Source organism: Gnatocerus cornutus, chromosome 9 (genome assembly GCF_029298725.1).
Source record: "Gnatocerus cornutus isolate USDA-ARS CGAHR chromosome 9, icGnaCorn1.1, whole genome shotgun sequence".
NCBI lineage: Eukaryota > Metazoa > Arthropoda > Insecta > Coleoptera > Tenebrionidae > Gnatocerus > Gnatocerus cornutus.
Genome location: NC_142241.1, coordinates 15413606 through 15438307, shown reverse-complemented (window position 1 = coordinate 15438307; position 24702 = coordinate 15413606). Strand labels below are relative to the sequence as shown.

Here is a 24702-nt window from a genome sequence, read left to right as displayed (position 1 = left end):
TAAAGAAAGCATTGACCAAAAACTGTTTGGAAGTGGTCATTTTGGGGTGATTTTTAATCACTATTTTTAATGTAAAAACGACGTTTAATACCTTTGTATTATATATCATTCGAAAGAGGAGCTCGAAATCTATCTACTGGCTCAATTTGAGATCGATCAAACAAACGGTTTAGGAGTTATAGCCAAAAATAAAAAAAAATAAAAATTTTCATCGTTTGAGTCGCAATTTTTTTTCGCGAAAAATCGACTATCGAATTTTCGACTTTTAAGCACTTTTTCTGACGTAAAATGAGCCGAAAAAAACGATGGCGCAAACCGCATCTCAATATCTCTAATAGTTTCCGAGATATTTAACTTTGAAAATTGGGAAAAATGAGAAAAAATGAAAATCAACTATCCGAAACTTTGATCGGCCATAACTCAGTTATTTTTTGTCGGATCTGAATTTAAATCCCAGATTTGGAATCTGCGTAAAATTCTGCGTTCACTGATGTATAATAACTCGAGTTTACTCTAAAAAATAAGCGAGATATCGATATGAGAAATTTGGCCATAGTTTTAGTCATGAATTTTTGCGAAAATTTGCAAATTTCGACTTTTGGAAAATCTAAAAACGATTTCTTATGTAAAAAATCGCGAGAAAAACGATGCCGCAAACCGCATTCCAATATCTGAAATAGTTTTCGAGATATCGAGCATGAATTGTTTGGAACCTTCAAAAATTTGGCCATCTGGCGACAACCCAAAAATTCAAACGGCCATAACTCAGTTATTTGTTGTCGGATCTGAATTTAAATTCCAGATTTGGATTCAGCGTGAGATTCTGCGTAAAATGAGTCAAAATTTATTGAGTTTACCTACGAAATAAAGAAAGCATTGACCAAAAACTGTTTGGAAGTGGTCATTTTGGGGTGATTTTCAATCAATGTTTTCAAAATGAAAATGACGTTTAATAGCTTTGAATTATATATCAGTCGAAAGAGGAGCTCAAAATCTATCTACTGGCCCAATTTGAGATCGATCAAACGAACGGTTTAGGAGTTATGCCCAAAAATAAAAAAAAATAAAAATTTTCATCGTTTGAGTCGCAATTTTTTTTCGCGAAAAATCGACTATCGAATTTTGGGCTTTTAAGCACTTTTTCTAACGTAAAATGAGCCGAGAAAAACGATGGCGCAAACCGCATCTCAATATCTCTAATAGTTTCCGAGATATTTAACTTTAAAATTCATGAACATAACCTGTTTGTGTGCTGTCAAAATAATCAAGTTCGGACATACGTTAAGATACCTGTCCTATGTTTAGACACTATAATTTTAAATAATTAATAGAATCGTAATCAAGTCGTGAATGTTAAATCAGACTTCAGATTCTTACTCCTGAGGACCAAATTAATAAAAAGAGTATTTTCTTGCTTTAATTTTCATCGAAAAAATGCAAGTCAAATAAAAGTTTCAAAAATTAATAAAAAATTAACGGAGCGTCGGATCGAAAAATCTTTGACGGATTCTTGTTCCTGAGGTCTAAATTGATGGAAAAAGTCGGTTTCAAAGAGATTTTATTTTTTGTCAAAATCGCCAAAATCCATGGGTTAACCCCTTTGAACTTTTTTTGGCGAAAAACACGAAAGTTTTCAGATCGACACGAAACTTTGCACATGGCATAATTCGACATTTCTACTTCCATTTCTGGCCTCCGTTCCTCGCTATCTGTGAGATTTTTTGAGAAAATGCAAATTAAAAATTTCAAAATTTAATTTCCCGCGTCAAGCAATCTGTCAACGAAGCATAGAAGCTAGGACATGCGTCAACAGTCTTTGGTCCATAAATAATATTAAATAAAATATTAACAAAGTCGTAAATCTTAAATCAAAGTTTGGATTCGTTTTTCTGAGGTTAAAATTAACAAGTTAAGTAGTTTATTGTATTTATTTACACTGAAAAATGAATGCATAATGTGTGTATAATTGGTTGCCTACCTACATTGCAAATTTTAAGTAAACTTATAATTACGTTTTGAATCCGACTTTAGAGTACAGAATCTTGTTCCTGAAGTCTAAATTAATGAAAAAAAAATGTTTCAAGAGGGTTTCGATTAAATTTCAAATATCAGTCGCGAAGAAACCTGTTTAGTTTTCAACCAATCACACACAGCCCAAATAAGAACCGGCAAATTTAAAGAAATTTATTAATAACACAAACATTAACATGAATAAATTAATGAGTACAAAGTTTCTACTTAAAAACTACAACAGGACTTAGAAAGACGTTGAAAACCGCCTCGACTACACTCCTTACATTAAATCTCGCTTCTTTCGGTCTTTTGACCGTCGTTAAATTGTTGTTACTACAAGCGAGACAGCCGATTTCGTCTAACCCGACTTGTACCTTGAACCCCCCACCTCGTTGTTGAAAAGTGTCCCCCCTTAAAATCCCCGCTTGCACTTTCGTGGTGATTTCGAACGTGTACAAGTTGTACCTCTTGTCGATTTGATCGCGCTGTAAAACGAGCTGCACTCTTCGCGGACTGCTTGCGTGATCGAAGATGGTGCGAAAACTGTTCGAAACCGAGCGGATTTTAATATCGTTTTTCAGTTTTCTGGGTTGATTTCAGGAGGATTAGAACCGAGAAGACGACTTGGATGAAAGCCGTGAATTTCTTGTACCGTGTTTGGGCGGTGAGGACCACGAAGAGGCAGAGAGACTGAAGATGAGGCCGGTGAAAACGAAGAAGGGCTAAGCTTCCGCGGAGTCAACGTCACGTGCATCGGAAGTCGTGGAACTCTCGCTTCACCTGCAACATTTGGAACGTGACAACTTGTCACTAGCATCAGCACCACCAGCAGCTGCGTTTCTGACTTCGCCAAAAAGAAAAAGGCTAGGAACCATACCAACTTCAAGTACAAGATCTTAAGGGCTAGATGTGGGTGGAGAATCGACCTCTGGACGGACCAAAGGGATGTGATCCAAAGCCTTCAGATCAGGATGGGATTAACAATGGGTAAATGTCCGTGGGAATAATCCACCGTGGCCGATGGGTAAAATGATGTATAATAACGCAAGTTTACACCAAAAAACAAGCGAGATATCGATATGAGAAGTTTGGCATTGTTTTTTTAATCATGAATTTTCGCGAAAATTTGTTTCATAAAAATATTATAATCTTCTATAACTAGACATTTAACAATCGTAGATAATATATATTAAAGAGCCACTTTGGGGTGATAAAAAATGACATAATAATTAAGTAGAAGCGAAAATTGCATACGATTTGAGCACTTGTTTAGAAATGATAAGACAACAACGCTCGAATTCTGTTTTCGTGTTTGACGATCATCGCCTTCAACTTTCTTATTTCGTCGGCGAATTCTGGCAACGTTTTGTCCTAAATCAACAAAATTAGTTTAAGAAAAACCACAAACCTAAACTTGTGTTTGGTTTTGAGTCTTCCCCGATTTCGAAGAGCTTCGACACAGAAATGATCGCTTTCGATTCCATCCTTGAGCGAAATCAACAGACTCTTCAGTCGACAGCGCGCGCGCGCGCCGCACTGTCACCCAAAGTATCTGGATAGTCCGGTCAGTCCGGAGTTGTTTAGCCTCTAAAACCTCGAGATTTCGCATCCTCTCTTCGGCATCATTCCTATGCCTGAGTTGAGTGTTGATGTAATATCACGCCTTCCACCATCTTCCTTCCTGCAAGAAGTGTAAAAAAGTTTCATCAAGAACATGTTTGTTTATCTCACCTGAAAAACTCTTCTTACTCTGTGCAGTCAATTGCTGTTTCTTCACGGCAAAGCTTTTAATTGCGCCTGCTTCGTGACCAACAGGAAAGACAACAAAGTTGTGTTAAGCTGCAACTAAGAGATTAAGGTGAGACCATGAATGGAGAGAAAAGAAAACAAACAAACCTTCCATCCTTCCTGAACAAACAGATCTCGCGTTTTCAAGAAACCAATAAATGATGTTTCCTTGACTTCACAAAATAGCTCACAAGACACCAGATGACCTTCAGAGCCTTTGTAGTACATATTTTCTTTCTTGACAACTGCATCTCGATGATGCTCTGTTTCCGTTGGTTGAGTTCCTTTGGCTCTTCTCTAGAGGAGAATACTCGTTTTCTGCTCGTAGACTCAACATTGCAAACTTCGTGCTCCCGCAATGCAATAAGGCAACACTTGAAACATCTCCCAGTCACTGAACGACATCTTCAACCACTGGAAAAAGAACATTTGACTTTGAATTTAACCTTTTTCATCCATATTGCAGTAAAGCAGCACCTTTTTCGTGATGGATCAATTCACTGTACTCTGGGAGCACTGAATGGGTGGTTTCTTCAATTCTGTGCAATAACTTGCAGAGTCCTTCAGCGTTGAGCGACGACAACCGCCTTTTCGACATCTTAGGCTATGGGTATCATCCATCGATTCAGTCTCTTTAATAATAAACTCTGGTAATGAAGTTGGAACCTGGAAATACCACGAAACATTTCAAGGCTGGAATTCAAACAGTTTTCAGCTTACCTGCGTTTAAAAATTTCAATAAAGACCCATCAATTTGTTGCAAATCAACTCCAACTCTAAATAGCTTCAAATGAACTTCTTAACTTGTGTAATTTCTTTGCTACCATGCCCAGAAGAACGAGAAAGTAAACAGTAAAGAATTCTGGTAGTTTCTTGTTAAATCATGAACATAACCTCAATGTGTGCTGTCAAAATAGTCAAGTTAAGACATACGTTAAGATAGAGACACAATAATTTTTAATAATTAATAGAATCGTAACCAAGTCGTGAATGTTAAATCAGACTTTAGATTCTTACTCCTGAGGACAAAATTAATAAAAAGAGTATTTTCTTGCTTTAATTTTCATCGAAAAACTGCAAACCAAATAAAAGTTTGAAAAATTAATAAAACATTAACGGAGCGTCTGATCGAAAAATCTTTGACGGATTCTTGTTCCTGAGGTCCAAATTGATGGAAAAAGTCGGTTTCAAAGAGATTTTATTTTTTGTCGAAATCGCCAAAAATCCATGATGTTTAGTCTGAACTTTTTTTGGCGAAAAACGCGAAAGTTCGCAGATCGACACGAAACTATGCACATGGCATAATTTGACATTTCCACATCCATTTTTGGTCTCCGTTCCTCGCTATCTGCAAGATTTTTTGAGAAAATGCAAATTAAAAATTTTAAAATTCAATTTCCCGCGTCAAGCAATCTGTCAACGAAGCATAGAAGCTAGGACATGCGTCAACAGTCTTTAGTCCATAAATAATATTAAATAAAATATTAACAAAGTCGTAAATCTTAAATCAAAGTTCAGATTCGTTTTTCTGAGGTTAAAATTAACAAGTTAAGTAGTTTATTGTATTTATATACACCGAAAAGTGAGAGAAGTTTTTCCATAAAAGCCACCTAGCGGAATAACGCCGAAGTTGATAGTTCACGCCTCCTCTCACCAGAGGGCTAAAATTTTGTTTTTAAAACTTACAATTTTTGAATCAAAACCATTTGCAGGAATAAGGAAGAATGATAAAAAACAATACCCTCAAATTAAACTAAAGGAGTATTAATAAAATAAAAAAACACAAACTCGACACTCTCCCTCCTTCTTGCAAAAAGTGTGAAAAAGTTTCATTAGGAACATGTTTGTTGGCTTACCTAAAAAAGACGAGGGAAACAATCTGAAATGGACGAAACTATCCATTCTTAATTAATGGTAATTGATTATTGCTCTAATTCCAACTGATCCAAGAGCCAAGAGCCAAGGTTAGTCCTTCGCAAGTGGCGCTTCCTCAAAAATATCTCATTTAACGACTTCTTCAATTCTTGTAGATCATTGTTGTTTTTATATGCTGATGTAACCGCAGCCAGCTTGTCGGACATTTCAGTGCTCATTTCTTTTTCCGACTAAAACAAACCAAATAGTTTTAGGTGTTCATCTTCCTCTGATACTACAAAAGCCATGACATCATAAAGACACTAAATTTAAATCCCAAATTTGCAATCTGCGTAAAATTCTGCGTTCACTGATGTATAATAACTCAAGTTTACTCTAAAAAATAAGCGAGATATCGATATGAGAAGTTTGGCCATAGTTTTAGTCATGAATTTTTGCGAAAATTTGCAAATTTCGACTTTTGGAAAATCTAAAAACGATTTCTTATGTAAAAAATCGCGAGAAAAACGATGCCGCAAACCGCATTCCAATATCTGAAATAGTTTTCGAGATATCGAGCATGAATTGTTTGGAACCTTCAAAAATTTGGCCATCTGGCGACAACCCAAAAATTCAAACGGCCATAACTCGGTTATTTATTGACAAATGTTAAAAATTTATCATATTTTTGGATTCAGCGTGAAATTCTGCGTAAAATGAGACCCAAGTTTGTTGAGTTTGCTTAATAAATAAATGAGGTATTGGCCAAAAACTGTTTTGAAAACATCATTTCAGGGTGATTTTCAATAAATGTTTTCAAAATGAAAAGAGGAGCTTAAAATCTATCTACTGGCCAAATTTGAGATCTATAGAACAAATAGTTTGCGAGTTATGGCCAAAAATTAAAAAAAAATAATAATTTTCATCGTTTGAGTCGCAATTTTTTTTTCGCGAAAAATCGACTATCGAGTTTTCGACTTTCAAGCACTTCTTCTGACGTAAAATGTGCCGAAAAAAACGATGGCGCAAACCGCATCTCAATATCTCTAATAGTTTCCGAGATATTTAACTTTGAAAATTGGGAAAAATGAGAAAAAATGAACATCAACTTTTCGAAATTTTGATCAGTCAGAATTCAGTTGTTTGTTGTCGACTGTAGAAAAATCAAAGATCCAACTAAATTTAAATCAGTGCTTAGTTTTTCAAAATTATTTTAAAATTGAAATGTAGGCACCCAGCAATACAACCAAGCACCAACTTTGTTAAAATAAGGTTTTATTTGGTTATATTGCAGAAACTGTAACGTCGTTGTCAAATTGAGTCGCATTTAATGAGATTTTTCCCATTTGGTCCAATTATGCCGTCAAAATCAGTGTTTTTTTCGTTCGGCGTTTGAATTTCCCGCTGCGCAGTTCCGCGAAAACGCGTCCAATCTACGCAGCTAGGAAGTCCACCATTTTCCTTTTTGTCGCACCGGTTTCAAAGCACATGTGCTTCGTTCCAAATCTCGAAAAAGACTGGTAAATCGCAATAACCAAGTTCTCGAAATCGTGCAAATCTCACGCGTGGTTCGTGCAGTGTTAAATCCCCCTAATTTTTAGCCCCCATTGGCCATGAACACAGAAAAACTCAAAAAGTTGCAGTCGCAAGTGCGGATCGGAGGCAAGGGCACTCCTCGTCGTAAAAAGAAGGTCGTGCATTCAACCCAAGCGACCGACGACAAGAAATTGCAATCTTCCCTCAAAAAGCTCTCAGTTAACACAATTCCTGGCATTGAAGAAGTAAATATGATCAAGGACGATGGTACAGTCATCCACTTTAACAACCCCAAGGCTCAAGCGTCTTTAGCTGCCAACACGTTCGCTATAACTGGACACGGAGAAAACAAACAGATCACCGAAATGCTGCCGGGGATTTTGAGTCAGTTGGGGCCGGAAGGCTTGAATCAACTCAAGAGATTGGCGAGTACTGTTGCTAATACGGGATTGGGGAGGATTGTGCCAGAAGACGAAGAGGACGTGCCAGATCTAGTGGAAAACTTCGACGAAGCATCGAAAGCGGAAGTTGCGAAGAAGGACGGAGAAGAAAAGAAAGAAAATTAATCGGTTAGGCTTAGGGGGCGCGCTGGCGCTCGTTTGTACGGTTTAGGGCGCATTTCTGGTGTTTGGAGGAAATGCAACCATCTACCAAATCCTTTTTTGTTAACAATTAGACGCATTGTGTGGAATATTTTATAGGAAATAGAAAATATTCTATTCAGTCCTTGTTATTTCTAATAAATCTCAGACACCACAGAGGCTTTCATTTGCTGTTATTATGACCACAATTTCGATAAGAAGCTGTTTGGACTTTGGACATCAATAAAACGACGTCGTACGTGGTAAAGTTTTATTAACATATTGCGATGGCAGTACAAATGTCCAAACTGATGAAAAGTATGAAAATATACTCATCAAAGTTTACAGATCTATTTCAGTTTTTGCCAAAGTGATATTGCTATGTAGGCAATTCAGTTCCCTTATACACTTTATTCTTACATTAAAAGCCATTACAACTATGATTATTGTGCCAAATCTTCCAAACGAAAGAATAAATAAAAATACTGGTGATGTAAGGTGAAAGAAACTGATTAAAACAGATTCACACAATAATGCATAGCTTATAAATAAATAAGTCCTTAAAATGAAAGACATATACAACTAGAGTAACAAAATGCGAGATAAAAGGTGGATGTGGAGTTTTGGACTTAAAGAGTGCCAATATATAGACCCCATTATAAAATAGAAATGAACAAGTACAAACATACAAATACAGTATTTTACATACAAAATTGTGTCGTACGTTTTTACGACGAAGCGAAGCGACGCTATTAAAGTATGGTACACTTTAACTTCTTCTTTTTACTTTTGTCCTTTCCTCTGCCGTTGTTTGTTTTGTTCTCTTCCATTTTACGGGCGCGGATCTCGCGCATCAGGTCGTAGAAAACCTACAAGAAGAAACAAATAAACTTCATTTTGAGTATTCTCATGGGAGGAGCATAAAGACCAATTAGAGATTTAATCACGAAAGGTCAAGTAGGCTGTGACTAATTATGAAATCAGCAGTTAGCAATGTCGCCAATCTTATCATAATGATTCACCTCAATCGCCAATTATATAATGATAATGATATGATTATTCTCACTACCTTATCGACGTGCTCTCTTGTTTTGGCCGACGTCTCGACGTAGGGCACGCCCCATTGCTTAGCTCTGTCGCTGGCCTCTTGAAACGTGACTTTTCTTCGTTCCTCAAGGTCACTTTTGTTTCCAACTAACAAAAAGGGAATGTTTTCGTCGTTTTTCACCCTGAGAATCTGCTCTCTGAATTCTTGTGTGGCCTGGAAGCTTTCGTCTTCGGTGATTGAGAAAATACACAAGAAGCCTTCGCCGCTCCGGAAGTAGTTGTCTCTAATTGCGGCGTAGTCTTCTTGTCCGGCCGTGTCGAGGATGTCGATTTGGACGTCTTCGCCGTCGAGGAGGATCTTTTTCCGATAAGAATCCGCTTTGGTCGGTTCGTAATCTTCAACGAATTCGTCGTACATGAACTGGAGGGTTAAAGCGGATTTTCCTACACCTCCACTTCCTACCATAATCACCTTATGGAGGGCGGGTTGGGCGGTGGGTTTCTTCGACATTTTTCTGGGGGATCAAGAGAGCCGGGTTTATATGTCAATGACCTTGTGGAGTTTTTCGTGCTTACCTTTGTTCTGTTTATAGACACTACTTTTTCACTGGTAACGTTATTTACAGCACATTTAATGCAACTTGAAGCGTCCACAGCACTACAGCCGCCTACAGCAGCAACAACACGTCTGATGTTGTTTGTAACCTACTTCACGCCATTGTTAGTCATCATTCGTGGAAATGTCATAACACGGTGTTTCATATCTTTTCTATTTAGATTTCCAGAGATAAACCAATTCGGGTTATTGTTGGTTTCTACTGTTTGTTTACCGAGATTTCAAAGCGGACGAGCGTTTCCCAAAAGCAAAAAAGACAAACTGTCAATTTTAAAGCGATCTTTTGTTTTTTTCGACATGACAGTGATGATGGGAGATTTGCGGCGTTGCCAGATGGACAACCACAATTCGCATTCGCCTAAAAAAACAAAACAAACCGAAAAAGCAATTTCACTTGTTCTAAATTCCACGCATTCGTCATAAAACGTGTATATTTTCCTCAAGACTTTAATTTTTAAGTAAAGTAACGGAAAAATCGTGAGAAATTACCCCGAGGATGACAACGTCGCCATGCCTGATCCTCCGTCCATAGACGTTACATAACAGATCTACCGCAACCATAGAAATAAAAGGAGTATCTCAAAAAAAAAACGTAATTATTTTTTATTTCGTCAGTAAGTCAACCATTGGCGGTGTTTCATGTCGTACAGTCTCCTTTTCTTCTTCTCCACCTCCACTATGAGTTTCAGCCTTTCGAAAATCTCCCCCTCGGTCTCTTTCTTCACCTCTTTTTCAACAGCTTTTTCTTCAACCAAAGTATCCTCAACAGTCTATACGCTTTTAAGTGTAACAATTCAACTCTCACCCTCACCATTTGTGCAATTTCCGACGACTCCTCGATGGCCACCGGTGCTTGGTACTTTTCTTTACAAAACGCGATAAATCGATCGTTCAACGTCTTCTTCTCGTCTTTACAAACGTTGATATGGGCTTTCAACTCCGATTGGTACCTCAACAGCAGTTCTTGTTTGTCTCGCTTTTCTGGCTCAGCCTTTTGGAGCTCTTTCAAACAGCATTCCTCGTACTCGTTGATGATGATCTTACTTCCATCATCGAGTTTGTTGGTTTGGTTGAAGTCGCGCGTCATTTTCGCCTTATTACGATAAATGGGAATACAGAACTTTACCAACTCACCAAGAATAAGTTGTTTTTCAATTTGTCAATGCGTGTTGAGATCTCCTTCAAATTCTTCACTTCCTCGAGGTACGTCTTGTAAGTGGTCTTTGCAGCGGCGTTGTTCTTTTTGTAGGATTCAATCAAACGAGAGTACTCCTCGTGATTTTCAGTGGTGTATGCAGACCAGGCCTCGGGGTACTCTGGAGGAACTTGTGGAACCATTTCTTCAATCCGCTCTGAGCCTGAGGCTATTGAACGCGACTTTCGACCACTTGCGGAAGAGCGCTGGGCGGCGCTCGCATTGCTAGTTTTTGGTCTCTTGTTGATAACTCCAACTGGTAGATTTGTACACAAGGAAGAACGACAAAGTTGATACTCACTTGATCTGTCGTGGCTTCCTGAAGTTTTGGGATCCGCAGATGAGATCCGGGCTTCTGAATAAGACCCCGTCTTGATGGAGGTCTTTGAAGATCTTTGAACACCCTATTTTGGTTAGTGTGACTATTAAATTGACTATACTTTTTGGCTTGACGACGACACTTTGCTGATCTTTGTGCTGGAGGAGCGACAAACTTGCAGCTTTTCTTCATTCTGTTTGCAGATGGTCTTCAGGATGTTCAGCGCGATGTTGATATCGCACACATTGACTAGAGAGAGTTCTGTGATTTTATTCTGGAGGTATTCGTTTACAGTGCGTTCAATATGAGCAAAGCGCTCCTCATCTAAAGACTTTTCCAAGTTCCTCTTGGTAAGAATGCTGTTGTAACGAGTTTCAAAGCGCAACCTCAACAGCTCTTTCTGTAGATTATCAACTTGTTCTTTAGTTGCGTCCGTGATTTGGTTGAACTTGGTCGTTTTAACGCCTCCGATGAGTTGCCCAAAACGTAGCATGGACAGCGTCACCAAGAGGTCTTCTCTAGTGACGCGGATATGACCGATTGCACTACAATAACAAACCCTCAAACGGAGCGACTCTTTTGAAACTTACCGAAAGATTGTCCCGCGATTTAGAGACTCTCCTAGAAACTGTATAAAAGGATTGAGTCGTAGTTTCACTTTAATCTGAGCAGGGATGTTGGTGGAGAGCACCAGAAAGAAATGCTCGAGTTGGCTCTTGGCCAAATTCGCCGCTCCCACTTCTCGTGGGTTTTTAAACAAACACGACAAGTTTCCGACGGTGTTGGTTCCGGCAAAGTCTACCACGATAAGACGGGATGTCCTGAGGGTACCGTTCTTTATATCAACGTGAAAGGTGAAGGCGCTTGTGTATGAGTGCGAAGCGTAGGAAGCCTTTTCGAAGAAAAGCTTTCTTCCTTCGCCTGGAAATATGAGAGTGGTAATAAATAGATTATGGAGGAGATTGAACCTTTGAAGATGAGCTTCAATACGTTCTCCACGGTTCTAACGGTGACTTTAGTCGCTTGTTTGTGGCTTGAGATATGATTGGGGAAAGGTTGCAACAAGTCGTTGACCGACATCTTGGTGAATTCAATGTAGGAAACCTGAAGAGATACGTTCTTCGTGCTCTTCAAAGCCTCTAGAAGATCGGTTGTGATCCTGGGCAGGATCCCCCTGTTCTAAATATTTATAAGAATGAAAAGAAAGTTGGAAAGTTCAAGGAAACCTCGTAAGGATTGTATGCTCCGTTTATTGTCGTCGACTTCCCAGTTCCTGTTTGACCATAAGCCATGATGATGGCGTCACAGTTGTGGACAACATTGTCCAGGATGTCCGGAATGATGGTATCGTAAATCTGCTTCTGGTTGTGATGGAAGAAGACGTGTTCGCTGTGAAAGGCAAAGTACGTGGGGGCCTCGAGTTTCGCCTTCACCCCCAATTGTTGCAAATTACGCACGTAGATGGTCTTGTGATCGTCCAACACCTTCAAATAATCCCAGAGCATCTTCTGCATTGGATAAATGCGAAAATAAATCTTCGGGGTCTTTCTTTCGGTCATTTCGTACCGTACAAACTGACGGAAGAATAAAAATTGTCAACGTCAAATAGAGGAATTATAACAGCGTTTATTTACACTCTACATAAAAAGATTTTACAGGAAATGACTCCGATGGCAGTAGACTCTAACTTGGACTAAAGACCTAAAGACTTCGGTTTCTAATGGATGCATTAAGAGACCTCTCACAGTTCGAGTACGCCATTCCTACTCCAAATCCGGCACCCATAAGAATGGGCCATCGCCTCCTCTTAAAAAATAGCAAGGAGAAAACTGACCCCAAAATAACTCCTCCGCCTGAAAAAGTGAGGTTAAGTGATGACATAACAGGCAAGGAGTGTTAAAACGCCCACAAACTGCATGGAAAGACGGAAAAACGTGTTCTTACCGAATTTAAGTAAACCGTCGGAAAAACATCGGTCCCATTTCCGGCCCAGCTCCTCTTCTACAAAAACCGGGGACGCCATCTTTGTGGAGGTCAATCAATAATGATCTCTTGCGATTCTCGCCAAGGTGCGGTGTAACGTCAGAGATATTTTCAGGAATGATCCAGAGAAATGCGATTGATTCTCGGGGTTTGAGCTAAATGCGACAGGCTTGAGGCTGGAAATTTAGGTTTGACGTTCGCGCCCAATTTTGAATTGACAGCTCCACGAATCCAAGTAGGCCAAGAATATACAATCAACTGAAATTCTCGGTTTTAACACGACGACATGCTAAAGTAATGTCACTGTTACCTTTCCCAAGGATGTTTCAGCCCCTACAATTTTATTCCACCCCAAAATTTGAAATTTTCGCTGGTGATTGCGTCCTGCGATTAGCTGACGTTTAAACGTCAAAATTTGGTGTTGTCAAACAATTGTCAAAGTATGAGATCATTTTCGTGTGGCAATTTCGGGTAAACAACAAGTAACACCATGGGTCTGTTTGGGAAAACGCCAGAGAGGAACCCGAAGGACATGGTAAGGCCTTCGGGCGCTAAAAACTGAGTTTCATTACTTTACCCTTTAAAGGTTAACGAGTGGAACTCCAAACTACGAAAAGAAGGCTACCAATTAGACCGTCAGATTCGGGGTGAGTAGTCTCCCAACTAGTTTCACATTAATGGGGCGATTATATTTAGCAATCAAGCGCGAGGAAGAGAAAGTAAAGCGCTCTCTTAAAGAAGCAGCCAAGAAAAGTGACAAGGAGACATGTCTCATTTTGGCCAAAGAGATCCTCCACGCCCGTCAGGCGATTACCAAAATCTACACTTCCAAAGCCCACATCAACTCGGTGATGCTGCAGATGAAGAACCAGCTAGGTTGAATAAAACATCACAATCTTAGTTTTCTAAATAAATAATTGTAGCAACCTTGAGAGTGGCAGGGTCTCTTGCCAAATCCACTGAAGTTATGCAAGCTATGCAGCGCCTGATTCGCGTTCCTGAAGTGGCTCAAACCATGCAGAATCTCTCCAAGGAGATGATGAAAGCTGGGATAATTGAAGAAATGTTGGATGAGACCATGGACACCTTTGAAGATACTGAAGAGGTGGAGGAAGCGGCGCAGACTGAAATTGATAAAGTATTATGGGAAATTACTGAGGGTAAGTTGGGAGAAGCTCCGGCGCCGCCAGTGGGAGACAAGACGACTGAGGAGCCCCCAGAGCCCGAAGTTGAAGATGAAGAAGAAATTGAAGAGATGCAAAGTCGACTGGCCGCGCTTAAATCGTAACAATTGAAGTATTTAACATTGTAACTTGCACTGTTGATAAAAAAAAATATTTTTTTAGTGTATTTATGCAATATTTGTATATATTAAGGTTCTAACTAATTAATTGCTTGTTGAAGAGTTTATTGTTTTTCATTAAATATAAGTCTTAAAACTAAACGTTCAGCGTCTCTTTTTCTTCTCTTGTTTACGACTCCGGTGATACGGTCGACGTGGGGTGTTTTGGGGGGTACTTTGCTCGGAACTTTCGTCGTCACTGTCTCCCTAAAACATCAAGAATGACTCTAGGGAAGCCCCACGGGGGTACCTACTCTCGACAGCCAACTGCTTTCGTCCGACGATTCGGGCATGAAGATGCAAGCAGCCAAACAGGCGATTTGGAAAAGTGCCCCCAGATATAGACCGTAGCGCACAACAGTCGCGGTCATGTCCTCCACACCGATGTTAATTGCAGCATTCATCCTGAAAAGAGCACCAGCAACAAAGAAATCAATACCCAGACTGGAGGTTAAATAACCTCACTTTTGGGGTCGAGGACGCTGTGCTGGAAAATCCGCAATGCGCCCGTTCGATGATTATTGTCACGTGGTGTAAATAAACAGACCATGTGATCTGCAATAGACCAATGAGGGGTAGTCAAAGACGCGGCTAAATGAAAACAATTGTATTTGTAAATTTGAATCACAAGGTAATGCACCCGTTGTATCTTCGCCTAAATAATTCAATAAATAAATTAACAAATATATGGCACAACTAAAAACATGTATGTACAGACCACTGAATAAAAAATCTAACATGTCTAGCAATCACTAAACTATTTTAAATTTCAGTAGGCTCTATGAGTATTACTGGAGTTCCAAAAACTGAAAAAAAGCGTAATTTCAGGGAACTCACTTGGCGATTTGAAAATTCAAGCTACACTAACAATCCTGAAAAATTTCAATATGAAAAATGGATCAACTAATGTCTATCCTAGAACGTGACTAGAAAAATCCGATGAATCAAGTGGAACACAATGTTAAATAAAATGAAGCATGAAATGAATGGAATTATACAAACATTACGGATATGTATAAATACAACAAACAGACAATAAACATGATCTAACGCTACAAGTGTTAACGGTATTTATTTATTTATTTATTTGGAAAATCTGGCCAATAATTAATGTGATAACGTTGTGTTGTTCCCTCAAATAACCGATCTAACCAATTCGGTAGAGCGTCCAATAAATTCCCCTGAAGTAACACCTCGTCTTCAGATTCGGACGAGTCCGAATCGAAACCGATGAAAGTTCCACTTTCGCAGTCTTTTTCATCAAACTTTTGCGCGATTTTAGCTCTTTGTTGCTGCCTCTTCTTTTCAGTGTGTTTGGCGTGGAACATACAAAAATACTTCCTGTGACCGTTCAGTGACAACACTGTACCGACGCAGTTTCGAGGATTAATATTCAATTCACGCTCTTCTGGCAAAGACAGCTGCAAGAGCTCCTTGTACCAGCTAAGGCCCCGTTCAATGTACATATAAGAAAACATCAAAGTTTTATTTCTGAAAATAAGCAAAACGATGAGCTGTGGAAAACCGACAACGGTCATCGCACTTACTTTCTGTACGGCCACACAGATTTGTGGAAAGGCGGAATAAGTTGTTGTCGCGACTGCATGTCCAAAACGAGAAGAATAGTCCGACAGCCGGGTTTCAACAGCCTCACCAATCCGTTGTACTTTTCAGCGCGAAGTTCGTGTAAACGCAGTTCGGGTTGGTAGCTCGGATTAGAATCATTGTTGTTGTTTCCTGATTTCGCCCTTGCTTTCTGTTGCTGGATGCTCTCTTCTTCCAGACGCCTAGAGACCCCCAAAATGTACTTTTCTCCAACCACAATAGAATACTCACACTAAATACGCCATAAAGTATCCGACGCCTAGAATAAAAACGATCGTTCCGATTATCGACAGCGCCGGTAGAATCTGATCCTTGCTCAAATCGTCATAGACTGCCTCGACGAAGGTTCCCACACGTGAGGCTATTCGTCCAATGAGTCCTTTCGCGTGTTCATCAAACAAGTCGCTGACGAACGCTTCGTATGACAATTCTTCGCTTGTACGCACCAACCGACCGATCGTACTATCCAACTTTTGCGTGCTTTGGTTCAAGTTTGCTTCAGATTCCCATTTTTCGCTTATCCATTCGTACTTGACGTGGGAAGTGTCTCGTCGCCAGAGGATCACGATTCGCAGCAACGGTTCGACGTATTCACCTTCTGAGAACAAAATAGTGTACACGACACGGGTGTAGACATTCGACGATCGTACCTGGAATTAGGGAATTGACGAATTCCGTTTGTTTGTCGTGGTAAATGTACGCAAAGCGCACCTTTTCCGTGTTGCTGTAGGGAGAGTTTTGTGCGTAGATGCGAAAAGATTGTCGATGGGGGTCGTGGGTAGACGACGCTTTCGTCACGAGGACAACACAGAGGCGTTTGCGTGGTTTGTTCCATTCGCAAGGACACAAAGCCTCAAGGACTTCCTAATAAAATCACATTATTTGGGAATTCAGACGCGCCCAATCTTTACCTGAGAAGACAGTCTGGGAAGGGCGAGGTATTGATTCGAGGACACAATATGATGCAGGGTTGAAGTGGGGATGTCTTTCATTGACAAACTCGCCATGGGAGAAGAAGTGTTTTCATTGAACAGCAACACAGTGTCCATGTCTTGTGGAACTTGGTATTTCCGTCGGATTTCCTGGGAATCTACAAAACTATACAAACAGTTATCAAGTTTTATTTTTTGTTGTTAAAAGTACCCGAAAGCGACTCTGTGTCGGAAATGGTAGGCAGTGACCAAATAACGCAATCTCATAGTTTGGCGCGGCTCAAAAATTAGTCCCCTGACTCTGTTGTCTTCCCAGCCGTTCAAAAATGTTTGCACGTCGTCGTTTTTGATCTTTGGGACCAGCTTGTAGGGTAATTTCTTGCGGAGAAACTCTAAAATACGAAATTAGAAGACAGCCATCAACAGCGCGGGAACTTTACCAATGATTCTCTGAACACTTGTAATAGTTTCTTTGTACACAAAGACATTGCCGTCGAGTAAGAGAACGACACACGGTATCGAATGAATGTTAAGGCGCCTCGCGAGCTGGGGCTCCCTCCCTGAGTGTACCGTCACAAAATTCACCCCCAAAGGCTCCAACTTCTCAATCAATCTACGGCAGTAGGGGGCGGTTTGGAGGCAAGCAAAACAGAAATCATTGAAAAAAAAAATTAAATGTGGTGTCTTCTCGCTTTTGGGGACAACCAGCTTATCATATTGCCTGCAAAAAAAAGTGAGCCTGAGCCCCAGAGAAGGCGTTATCTTACCTCGTAGTGATCGACAATTTATGGAAAAACGTTATATCGTTCTCTTGGAAATTAAAATGGGCTCCGTGGGCGCTGAAAAGGTCATCAAAAGGGTTGTTCCTGTGGAAGGGCTGGTGATCAGGGGCGTTGTAAAAATCGTCTTCTGTTATGCCTTTATCGTCGAATTTCTTGCGTCTTTCTGGGTCGGAAAGGAGTTCGTAGGCTTGTTTTATGTTGACGAAACGTTCTTCTGCCGATGGGTCTTTGGTCTTGTCCGGGTGCCTGTCATGGTACGTCGTTACAAAGGTTGGACGAAAAGGAACACTTACCATTCTTTCGCTAGTTGTTTATACGCTTTTCTTATTTCTACTTGTGTTGCCTTTCGATGCACACCCAAAATTTCGTAGGGGTTACCTAATTCCGCAAGTGCATGCACTAGTAAACAAGCCGCAATATAACCACAATATATCCACAACTTGGACATCCATCTCATTGTCAATTAAAACTCATATAATGTTTTTAAATGATTGAAATACAACACATCGACGAAAATTAGAGCAAAAATCATGAAAATATTGATTTTTCAGGAAAATACTGTCAACTGTCAGATTAATGTCACTGGTGAACTAAAGAAGAAGCGTCAGCGGATACGAACGAAGTTGGCGCTGGTGACAAAAAAAAGCATGTTAAAGGTGACTCTGATCTGTTTTTTTATTTGAACGCACGATATGTATGTAAATAAGAACTATTTGTTGTAAATATCTTTCAAGCTACGCAATTGTAACAATTTGGAAGCCCTCCACCCAAGCGTGAGTACAAATTAATGTCGTTTCGGCGCACATAACCTCACTTTTAGCCCCCCTGGACCATGAACTTTGCCGCCCTCAGCGACTTCCTCGAGACTGTGCGACAAACGAAAGTCCACGCTGAGAAGACCAAACATGCCAAAGCCTTCTTTGCGAAACTCAGAAACGAGAAAGCGGAAGTTTTCCCAATTTTGAGGTTAGTTGTACCGCGGCTCGATCGCGATCGCCCCTCTTACAGAATCAAGGAATCTAAAATTAGTAAATTGTTGATAAAAATGTTAGGGTTGCCCCCTGGTAATGATAAGAATCTTCTACTGAACTCTGTCACCAGCTCGACTGTTGATTTTGGCGACGTTGTCTTGTCGGTGTTGAAAAAATACATCGTCAACAAAGAAGTCGGTTTAACAGTTGATCATATCAATACGTATTTAGATAAAATCGCGAATCGCACGAGTGATAAGGGTCTCGATGATTTGGTTTTAGAGATTTTTCGGAAATTGTCGCCACAGAACATCAAATGGATCACTCATATTATCATAAAAGATCTCAATTTGGGGATTAGTGACAACCACATGTTGAATTGCTTCCACGAAGATGGGGCTACCTTCTACGCTAGTAACAGTAACTTGAAGAAGCTGTGTGAGGTCCTCAGTAGCCCCCAAGTCAAGCTCCACGAGCTTGGAATCAACATCTTTGAAGCGTTCCGACCGATGTTGTCGAAGCGTTGCGATGCTACCAACTTTAAGAAGTGTTTTCCGGACGACAAAACTTTCATCATTGAGAACAAGTTTGATGGAGAACGATTTCAGATGCACGTTGAAGACGGCAAGTTCAAGTATTTTTCACGCAATGGGTACGACTACACTTCATACTTTGGCTCGTCGTTTACCGATGGCATTTTCACTCCTCTGTTAAAAAGTGTCTTTGATTCGGACACGAAGAGGGTGATCCTCGACGGGGAGATGATGCTCTGGAATAAGAACACGAAGAGTTTCGGGTCGAAGGGAATGAACCTCGATGTGAAGAAGTTGTCGCCGGGGAAGTACCAACCGTGTTATTGTGTCTTTGATGTTTTGTTACACAACGAGAAGGTTCTCACCAACCAGCCCCTGTCGAAGCGTCTTCAAGTTTTGCGACGCGTGGTCAAGAACCCCGTTGAAGGTACCATTGTCCAAAGTTCGATCTTTGAAACTAGTTCCAGAAGCGACATCGTAGACGCGCTGAACTCCTGCGTGGACAACAACGAAGAAGGCATCGTCGTCAAAGACCCCAAGTCTGTCTACAAATGCAGCGATCGCAACAGTGGTTGGTTTAAAGTCAAAATGGATTACTTTGACGATGTGGTCCACGACTTGGACGTCCTTCTCATGGGTGGAACCTACGGAAATAAGAAAATGAATTCTTTCATCGTTGGAGTATCCTCAGGACCGGACACTTATTTCTCTTTGGGAAGCATCAGCTCCGGGTTGAACTCCGAGCAACTTGACGTCCTCAACGAAAGACTTACAAGTCACGGAGTAAAATACCAAGACTTTTCTACAAAATCCGAAGGGAAACTCTTCTTCGGGAAAGAAACCCCCGATGTTTATATAGAACCTCAACACACTTTCATCCTCCAAATCCGAGCCTCGGAACTCGTTCGAAGCACCAGCGACAATGTCAAGTGTCCGTACACTTTACGATTCCCGCGAGTTCTCAGCATCCGCGACGACAAACCAGTTGATGAGTGTCTTTCCATGAACGAACTCCTCGACTTTACGAGCCAAAACAAAGCAGTCATCAAACTAAATAAGCGGCACATCGAATTAGAGGAGATTCTAACCAAAACCAAGCCAAGTAAACGTCTCAAAGTTGAAGTCGTCAACTTGGAGGAGAGCGAAGGCGAATTTTTATCCGGGAAGCGCTTCTATGTCGAGTCCGGGACCGAGAAGTGGGGCGCTGAAGAAATCTACCACGCGATCAAAAAATCAGGAGGCGACGTCTCGTACCGCTTGGAATCCAACATCAACGTCGTTTTAACGTCGAAAATAACACCACGATTGGCTGGGGTAATCAAACAAACAAATTCTTTCGATATAATCCACGTCGATTGGCTGAGACGCGTCCTTGAAGCAAAACAATTGCTAGATTACAACCAAAGCGAGTTGTTTTACTGTGGCGATAATTTCGATCCGGTCTCATCAAAATTCGATAAATTTGGGGATGAATTTCAAGGGGAGGCGACGAAGGAGTCGCTCGAGCGCGTGTTAGAAATCATGAGAAATTCGGGGGATTTTCTCAACGTGAATGGAGACATCGAAGGCCGTTTTGTTGGACGCGTTGCGTATTTCGACAGATTCGAACAAGTCAATGGGGTGGGGTCAAAAACGGTTTATTATTCACTTCCTGATGAGGCGGAGTTTCGGTTTTACGGGGGCGTGGTCAAGGAGGAGCTTAACGAGGGTGTCAACTTGGCTGTGATAAAAGATGATGAACGCAGGGAGGTAATTTGTAAATTTTTGGAAAGTAGTAAAATATCAGGTGTTGAAATTGTTACCAAAGACTTTGTTACAAGTCGCACAAGTTAATTAGGATGGTTTTAATTTAATTTATCTTTATGCTTTTACTGCTATTTAATAAAACTTTACCCTCAAATCAAAGTTTTACTGTACCCAAAAATGGTGGATGCGCCGGGTTAAGATTGAAATGTTTATAAAACATCGATAAATACATTAGAAAAAGTTGATGGAATATCACAATTCACTTAATGATGGCGTTGCTGACGGAATCCACAGAGAAACATTTGCACGTGCAAGCAGTCACCGGACACTCCGAGTGCTCACTGGAATGAAAAACTCGCATCAAAACGTAAGAAAAACGCCAACTTACTCAAACCAGTGCGTCATATGCGACACGTGCCCCCCATGTCTGCACGTTTGACACCACGTAAACCAATTCGGAAACTCGATAATCTTGCTCGCGTCGCTTCCGGTGCTCCCCGCAGTTGTGGTTCCCATATGCATCAGACAGATGGCGCATCGCGGCAGCGGTTTACGACAATTGGGACAAGACGACATCTACAACAACCAATGAAATCTCGTTTAACTCAGACTATCCAATCACCTTCAACTTATTCGCAGTCCCGCCTATTCTCGAGAAGGGGCCACGTCCCCTTGTCAAACCATACATGAAGGCTGAGATGCTTTTTCCACAAAAGTTACAAGAGACGTAGACTTGTTGGGGCGCCGTGTCTGCTGGCCAGTAGTTGCTTAACATTATGTCAAAGTGTGCGCGTTCGTTCCACAGCTGCCACGTGTCGAGGAGGTTGCGATAACTGCAAGGATAAGTTTATAAACGCGTTGCATACTATAATTTTTTTACGACTGTAGCCACGTACCTAGAGATCCATTCTTTGATAGCATCGGCGTAGAGCTCGACGGGGAAGGCGCGGACGGCTATGAGAGCAGTGGACTGGATGTCGCCCGTAGCGTCAAGATAGCGTTGCAACAGCCGAATCCCCTCAGAATTTGTACCGGTCAACAACAACCCGTCCAAATTGCCCTCTTCTATTAGTTTATCGGATAGTTTTTTGAGGTAGTCGTGGAGGCGGTTGTCCGGGAGGAACATGCAAGCGAACGCAACACGATCATCCACTGTCACTCCACTCTCGTTCTAAAAAAAGTTGTGTACTGTACTTTTTCGACGAGCCACAAATCTTACTAAAACGCTCTCATAATTGTAGTTTTCAGCAGTCAGGAAGCTAAAGATGACTTTCAAGTATGGATCGGAGAGTTTCTGTTTGGCCGTGGAGCAAAACTGTTTCCAGACACTGCTTTTATCGTCGGTGAATCCCGCCAGAGCCATCGCGACGACGTTCAGACTTAGACCGTACGATAGGTCCTCTGGGGCTCTACTTAGAATATCTATAGCTAGACGGATTTTTAAATTGAAGACTGCTATGGCCGCGGCTCGGGTGTAAGCCTGCTCTTTTTCCAATTGTTCTAGAAACGCCGTCAGTTTGTTGGAATCGCGTTCAAAATGCCAGCTGCACAAATGAAGCGCTTTGTCTCTATCTTCGTGTCTGAAACAGAGATCGTCAACTTTCAACTGACTGCGTTTGAGAAGGAGTGTACTTGAAGATGCGTACGACGCCCTGACAGTTCTTATTTCCTAGATCGGACCATAGAAGAGAATAGTGGTCAGATTTATTATTACTCGGGTCTAACTTTAGCACGGCTTGGACTCCAGGATGCTTGCTTTGGCTGCCATTCAGCAGACCATCTTCCACGAGTTTACCGCTTAGAAAGAGCCAGTTCCAGACGTTGGCTAGCATCTCGTTATCGACGATTTCGCCGTTTTTGTAAAGCTCATTCTTAAAAAAAAGAGGAAGCAAACTAGTACTGTAGTTTTACTGCCCACGGGCCGTTATAACATACTTTAAGCCCATACCCGTCCAGAGTCCTTTGTTTGATTTTGGTAGAAATGTCTTGTAAAGGGTAATCATTGATGTACTTCATCGTTTTGCGGCCATAGGTCCACACGACGTTGGATGTGGGGGCCCAATTTAGAGTAATCCGGTCGAAAACCGTGTAGTCCGTTATAGTACCTACTTATTTGTGCATCAAGAGCGAGGAAAAAAAAAGGAGTAATCTCACCTGACAATGCTATCGTTAAAAACCGGTTTTCTTCGGAATTGTGCCATGAAAACGACATGATATTGTGAGGGGACCCTGGGATAACATCTCGTTCTAAAACTGAAGGCTCCACTTCTTCGTTTCCTACAGTAGTGTGCTGTATATCGTACAGATTAATCACGGAACTCTCTTTTTGCAACGCCGACAAGAGATTGTATCTATGAATGAAGATAAAATGATTGAATAATTGGAGATGTGACTCACTTTGTGGGGCACCACCCAATTTTAATCACAGGCTTGTTGTGATGTAGTGTCAAAATGGGTTTCTCGAAATTCCGAGTGTCCCAAACGTAGATATTATTTTCGAAGAACGACGCCAAGTGTCTGTCGTCGTTGGGATCCATGCAGACTCCAAAAACTGCTTTGGTTAGGGTGGAATTGGTGATTTTAGTGGGGTCTGAAAAAGTGAGTGTGAGCCCCCATGATAACAAGAAAAGAAACGGACCTCTGATATCCACGAACTTGATGTTTTTAAGGTTCATACCGACGGCAATAATCTTACTGTTGCTACCAAACCACGCCATACTATGAGCTGTCTCGGAAACTCCAAATTCCGCTATTGGTTTCGCTAGTTCCACTGCTGGCGCCATGGTATTCACAGCTAGTCGACCAGAATTATTATCACTTTGTGATTTCGTAATGTCCCAAATTAGAACAGAATTATCAGATCTGTATTTATCCAGACCTGCAGCAACCCAATTCGTCTCTATCGTGTTCCAACAGACGGCGTTACACTGTCGCGCATGTCGCGGCACTGAAATCCCACTGTATAAAAACCACCAAACCTCCTCTCAATCAAACCTAATTCTTTCCCAGGTAATCCCAAAATGTCATACTCTGTCGGTCCAAACGTAGAGAGTGAAATCCGCCCGTTTGATAATCCCACAGCTAGCAACAAATCGGTCTCAGATTTGGGGTAAATATCCAGACATTTGACGTAGTGGTGGTTGGTATTCGTGGCCAATAAATTCGCGGCCGTTGTGCTGGATAATTTCATGCCTACAAAAAAATTCCATCATGTTTGATAACCAAAAGGGGCGCATTACTATGAGAGGCGTTATCCCGGTCTTTGTGGACTTCGTACAAGCAGATCTCGGAGCCCCACGTTATGAACTTGTTGGGGATTGGGGCCCACTGTACCTCCAGTTTTGAGGACATTTTGTGGAATCTGAAAAGCGCGAATTGCTAAATACGTAAAAAATAACATTCAGTGGGAGTTAGGTTATGTTGTGACGTATGGTGTCAAATGTCAAAAAGCCAAAAAGTAACATTTGGTTGTTTGGTTGGCAAACCTGACAAATTTCCAATTTTAAAATTTGAATTTCAACAATTTAGTCTAGTGGGGTGGAAAAGTGGTAAATTTATAATTACACCGTAAATTGACCCATAAAAATAAACGCCTTTAAGTTATTGATTCAGTGTTAGTTGTCATCACGAAAACTTGACTTTAATCTCGCTTAAATTAAAAAAAAAACTTACAAACTCAACATTTTAATTATTTAAACACTACACCAAAACTAAACCGAATAGTTTCTGCATCTTCGCTCTACTTGCATTCTACAATTGTTTGAGTTAGCGATAATTCAAATCTCGGAATGATAAGAACACAATACAAAGCCCATTAAACCCAGAAATTGACCAGAGAAGTGGACGGCTGGAAGTTGAG

At 40.9% G+C, this 24702-nt stretch overlaps 9 protein-coding genes and 2 long non-coding RNA genes across 15 annotated transcripts; 3 read left to right on the top strand and 8 right to left on the bottom strand.

Annotated features, from left to right (window-relative positions):
• Positions 1-2501: 2501 nt before the first annotated feature.
• LOC148169235 (uncharacterized) lies at positions 2502-3585 on the bottom strand. The gene is made up of 2 exons (XR_015770795.1): positions 3422-3585; positions 2502-2793 (listed from the first exon to the last, which is right to left on the bottom strand). It is a non-coding gene; the product is annotated as an uncharacterized LOC148169235 (long non-coding RNA).
• An 18-nt stretch (positions 3586-3603) lies between these two features.
• Positions 3604-5002, bottom strand: LOC148169234 (uncharacterized). Of its 4 annotated transcripts, XR_015770797.1 has the most exons (5): positions 4522-4700; positions 4279-4467; positions 3910-4215; positions 3745-3858; positions 3608-3694 (listed from the first exon to the last, which is right to left on the bottom strand). It is a non-coding gene; the product is annotated as an uncharacterized LOC148169234 (long non-coding RNA). The 4 variants fall into 4 exon arrangements; XR_015770798.1 differs by having other exon boundaries at positions 3604-3694; positions 3763-3858; positions 4279-4998; XR_015770799.1 differs by having other exon boundaries at positions 3745-3852; positions 4279-5002.
• A 2072-nt stretch (positions 5003-7074) lies between these two features.
• On the top strand, positions 7075-7947 carry bic (bicaudal). The gene has a single exon (XM_088044584.1). The coding sequence runs from the start codon at positions 7269-7271 to the stop codon at positions 7755-7757; it is 489 nt and encodes a 162-aa protein (XP_087900710.1). The 5' UTR covers positions 7075-7268; the 3' UTR covers positions 7758-7947.
• Positions 7948-8029: 82 nt separating this feature from the next.
• Positions 8030-9772, bottom strand: Rala (Ras-like protein A). The gene is made up of 3 exons (XM_088044583.1): positions 9396-9772; positions 8842-9334; positions 8030-8641 (listed from the first exon to the last, which is right to left on the bottom strand). The coding sequence occupies exons 2-3, from the start codon at positions 9328-9330 to the stop codon at positions 8525-8527; spliced, it is 606 nt and encodes a 201-aa protein (XP_087900709.1). The 5' UTR covers positions 9331-9334; positions 9396-9772; the 3' UTR covers positions 8030-8524.
• Positions 9773-10014: 242 nt separating this feature from the next.
• On the bottom strand, positions 10015-12508 carry LOC148169231 (kinesin-like protein KIF9). The gene is made up of 8 exons (XM_088046291.1): positions 12176-12508; positions 11918-12128; positions 11540-11870; positions 11068-11494; positions 10932-11034; positions 10570-10886; positions 10247-10528; positions 10015-10205 (listed from the first exon to the last, which is right to left on the bottom strand). Exons 1-8 carry the CDS (start codon positions 12506-12508, stop codon positions 10047-10049), a joined length of 2163 nt encoding a protein of 720 aa, XP_087902417.1. The 3' UTR covers positions 10015-10046.
• A 47-nt stretch (positions 12509-12555) lies between these two features.
• On the bottom strand, positions 12556-13065 carry LOC148169230 (MICOS complex subunit MIC10-like). Its single transcript, XM_088044588.1, has 2 exons — positions 12894-13065; positions 12556-12802 (listed from the first exon to the last, which is right to left on the bottom strand). The coding sequence occupies exons 1-2, from the start codon at positions 12970-12972 to the stop codon at positions 12651-12653; spliced, it is 231 nt and encodes a 76-aa protein (XP_087900714.1). The 5' UTR covers positions 12973-13065; the 3' UTR covers positions 12556-12650.
• Positions 13066-13330: 265 nt separating this feature from the next.
• On the top strand, positions 13331-14376 carry Vps24 (vacuolar protein sorting 24). Its single transcript, XM_088044582.1, has 4 exons — positions 13331-13467; positions 13519-13579; positions 13629-13808; positions 13856-14376. Exons 1-4 carry the CDS (start codon positions 13423-13425, stop codon positions 14218-14220), a joined length of 651 nt encoding a protein of 216 aa, XP_087900708.1. The 5' UTR covers positions 13331-13422; the 3' UTR covers positions 14221-14376.
• LOC148169228 (protein anon-73B1) lies at positions 14324-14817 on the bottom strand. Of its 2 annotated transcripts, XM_088044587.1 has the most exons (3): positions 14740-14817; positions 14529-14679; positions 14324-14481 (listed from the first exon to the last, which is right to left on the bottom strand). In XM_088044587.1, the coding sequence occupies exons 2-3, from the start codon at positions 14676-14678 to the stop codon at positions 14380-14382; spliced, it is 252 nt and encodes an 83-aa protein (XP_087900713.1). In that variant the 5' UTR covers position 14679; positions 14740-14817; the 3' UTR covers positions 14324-14379. The 2 variants fall into 2 exon arrangements, with proteins under 2 accessions (XP_087900713.1, XP_087900711.1); XM_088044585.1 differs by having other exon boundaries at positions 14529-14788.
• A 49-nt stretch (positions 14818-14866) lies between these two features.
• l(3)80Fg (dnaJ homolog subfamily C member 16 l(3)80Fg) lies at positions 14867-18088 on the bottom strand. Its single transcript, XM_088044580.1, has 9 exons — positions 17887-18088; positions 17579-17839; positions 17252-17532; positions 17023-17203; positions 16791-16977; positions 16530-16743; positions 16111-16477; positions 15822-16061; positions 14867-15765 (listed from the first exon to the last, which is right to left on the bottom strand). The coding sequence occupies exons 1-9, from the start codon at positions 18048-18050 to the stop codon at positions 15354-15356; spliced, it is 2307 nt and encodes a 768-aa protein (XP_087900706.1). The 5' UTR covers positions 18051-18088; the 3' UTR covers positions 14867-15353.
• Positions 18089-18273: 185 nt separating this feature from the next.
• DNAlig4 (DNA ligase 4) lies at positions 18274-21030 on the top strand. Its single transcript, XM_088044579.1, has 2 exons — positions 18274-18366; positions 18414-21030. Exon 2 carries the CDS (start codon positions 18426-18428, stop codon positions 20928-20930), a length of 2505 nt encoding a protein of 834 aa, XP_087900705.1. The 5' UTR covers positions 18274-18366; positions 18414-18425; the 3' UTR covers positions 20931-21030.
• Positions 21031-21037: 7 nt separating this feature from the next.
• mio (GATOR complex protein mio) lies at positions 21038-24282 on the bottom strand. The gene is made up of 12 exons (XM_088044578.1): positions 24083-24282; positions 23838-24035; positions 23482-23790; positions 23241-23433; positions 22998-23194; positions 22779-22948; positions 22476-22714; positions 22063-22423; positions 21740-22014; positions 21466-21676; positions 21232-21419; positions 21038-21184 (listed from the first exon to the last, which is right to left on the bottom strand). The coding sequence occupies exons 1-12, from the start codon at positions 24192-24194 to the stop codon at positions 21103-21105; spliced, it is 2535 nt and encodes an 844-aa protein (XP_087900704.1). The 5' UTR covers positions 24195-24282; the 3' UTR covers positions 21038-21102.
• Positions 24283-24702: the final 420 nt, after the last annotated feature.

Excerpts from the sequence above, each read along its gene's own strand:
- Rala (XM_088044583.1), bottom strand. The coding sequence starts at position 9,330 with ATGTCGAAGAAACCCACCGCCCAACCCGCCCTCCATAAGGTGATTATG. Across the intron at positions 8,642-8,841 it reads CAAGAGAGCACGTCGATAAG|GTTTTCTACGACCTGATGCG; the intron begins GTAGTGAGAATA and ends TTCTTCTTGTAG.
- LOC148169231 (XM_088046291.1), bottom strand. The coding sequence starts at position 12,508 with ATGACCGAAAGAAAGACCCCGAAGATTTATTTTCGCATTTATCCAATG. Across the intron at positions 11,871-11,917 it reads ATTGAAGCTCATCTTCAAAG|GCGAAGGAAGAAAGCTTTTC; the intron begins GTTCAATCTCCT and ends TCATATTTCCAG. Across the intron at positions 11,035-11,067 it reads CGTCGTCAAGCCAAAAAGTA|GGTGTTCAAAGATCTTCAAA; the intron begins TAGTCAATTTAA and ends TAACCAAAATAG.
- LOC148169228 (XM_088044587.1), bottom strand. The coding sequence starts at position 14,678 with ATGAATGCTGCAATTAACATCGGTGTGGAGGACATGACCGCGACTGTT. Across the intron at positions 14,482-14,528 it reads AAAGCAGTTGGCTGTCGAGA|GGAGACAGTGACGACGAAAG; the intron begins GTAGGTACCCCC and ends TTGATGTTTTAG.
- bic (XM_088044584.1), top strand. The coding sequence starts at position 7,269 with ATGAACACAGAAAAACTCAAAAAGTTGCAGTCGCAAGTGCGGATCGGA.
- mio (XM_088044578.1), bottom strand. The coding sequence starts at position 24,194 with ATGTCCTCAAAACTGGAGGTACAGTGGGCCCCAATCCCCAACAAGTTC. Across the intron at positions 21,420-21,465 it reads GGACTGCGAATAAGTTGAAG|ATGTCGTCTTGTCCCAATTG; the intron begins GTGATTGGATAG and ends TGGTTGTTGTAG. Across the intron at positions 21,185-21,231 it reads CATATGACGCACTGGTTTGA|TGAGCACTCGGAGTGTCCGG; the intron begins GTAAGTTGGCGT and ends TTTTCATTCCAG.
- Vps24 (XM_088044582.1), top strand. The coding sequence starts at position 13,423 with ATGGGTCTGTTTGGGAAAACGCCAGAGAGGAACCCGAAGGACATG. Across the intron at positions 13,580-13,628 it reads ATTAGACCGTCAGATTCGGG|CAATCAAGCGCGAGGAAGAG; the intron begins GTGAGTAGTCTC and ends GATTATATTTAG. Across the intron at positions 13,809-13,855 it reads GCAGATGAAGAACCAGCTAG|CAACCTTGAGAGTGGCAGGG; the intron begins GTTGAATAAAAC and ends AAATAATTGTAG.
- LOC148169230 (XM_088044588.1), bottom strand. The coding sequence starts at position 12,972 with ATGGCGTCCCCGGTTTTTGTAGAAGAGGAGCTGGGCCGGAAATGGGAC. Across the intron at positions 12,803-12,893 it reads CGACGGTTTACTTAAATTCG|GCGGAGGAGTTATTTTGGGG; the intron begins GTAAGAACACGT and ends TCACTTTTTCAG.
- DNAlig4 (XM_088044579.1), top strand. The coding sequence starts at position 18,426 with ATGAACTTTGCCGCCCTCAGCGACTTCCTCGAGACTGTGCGACAAACG.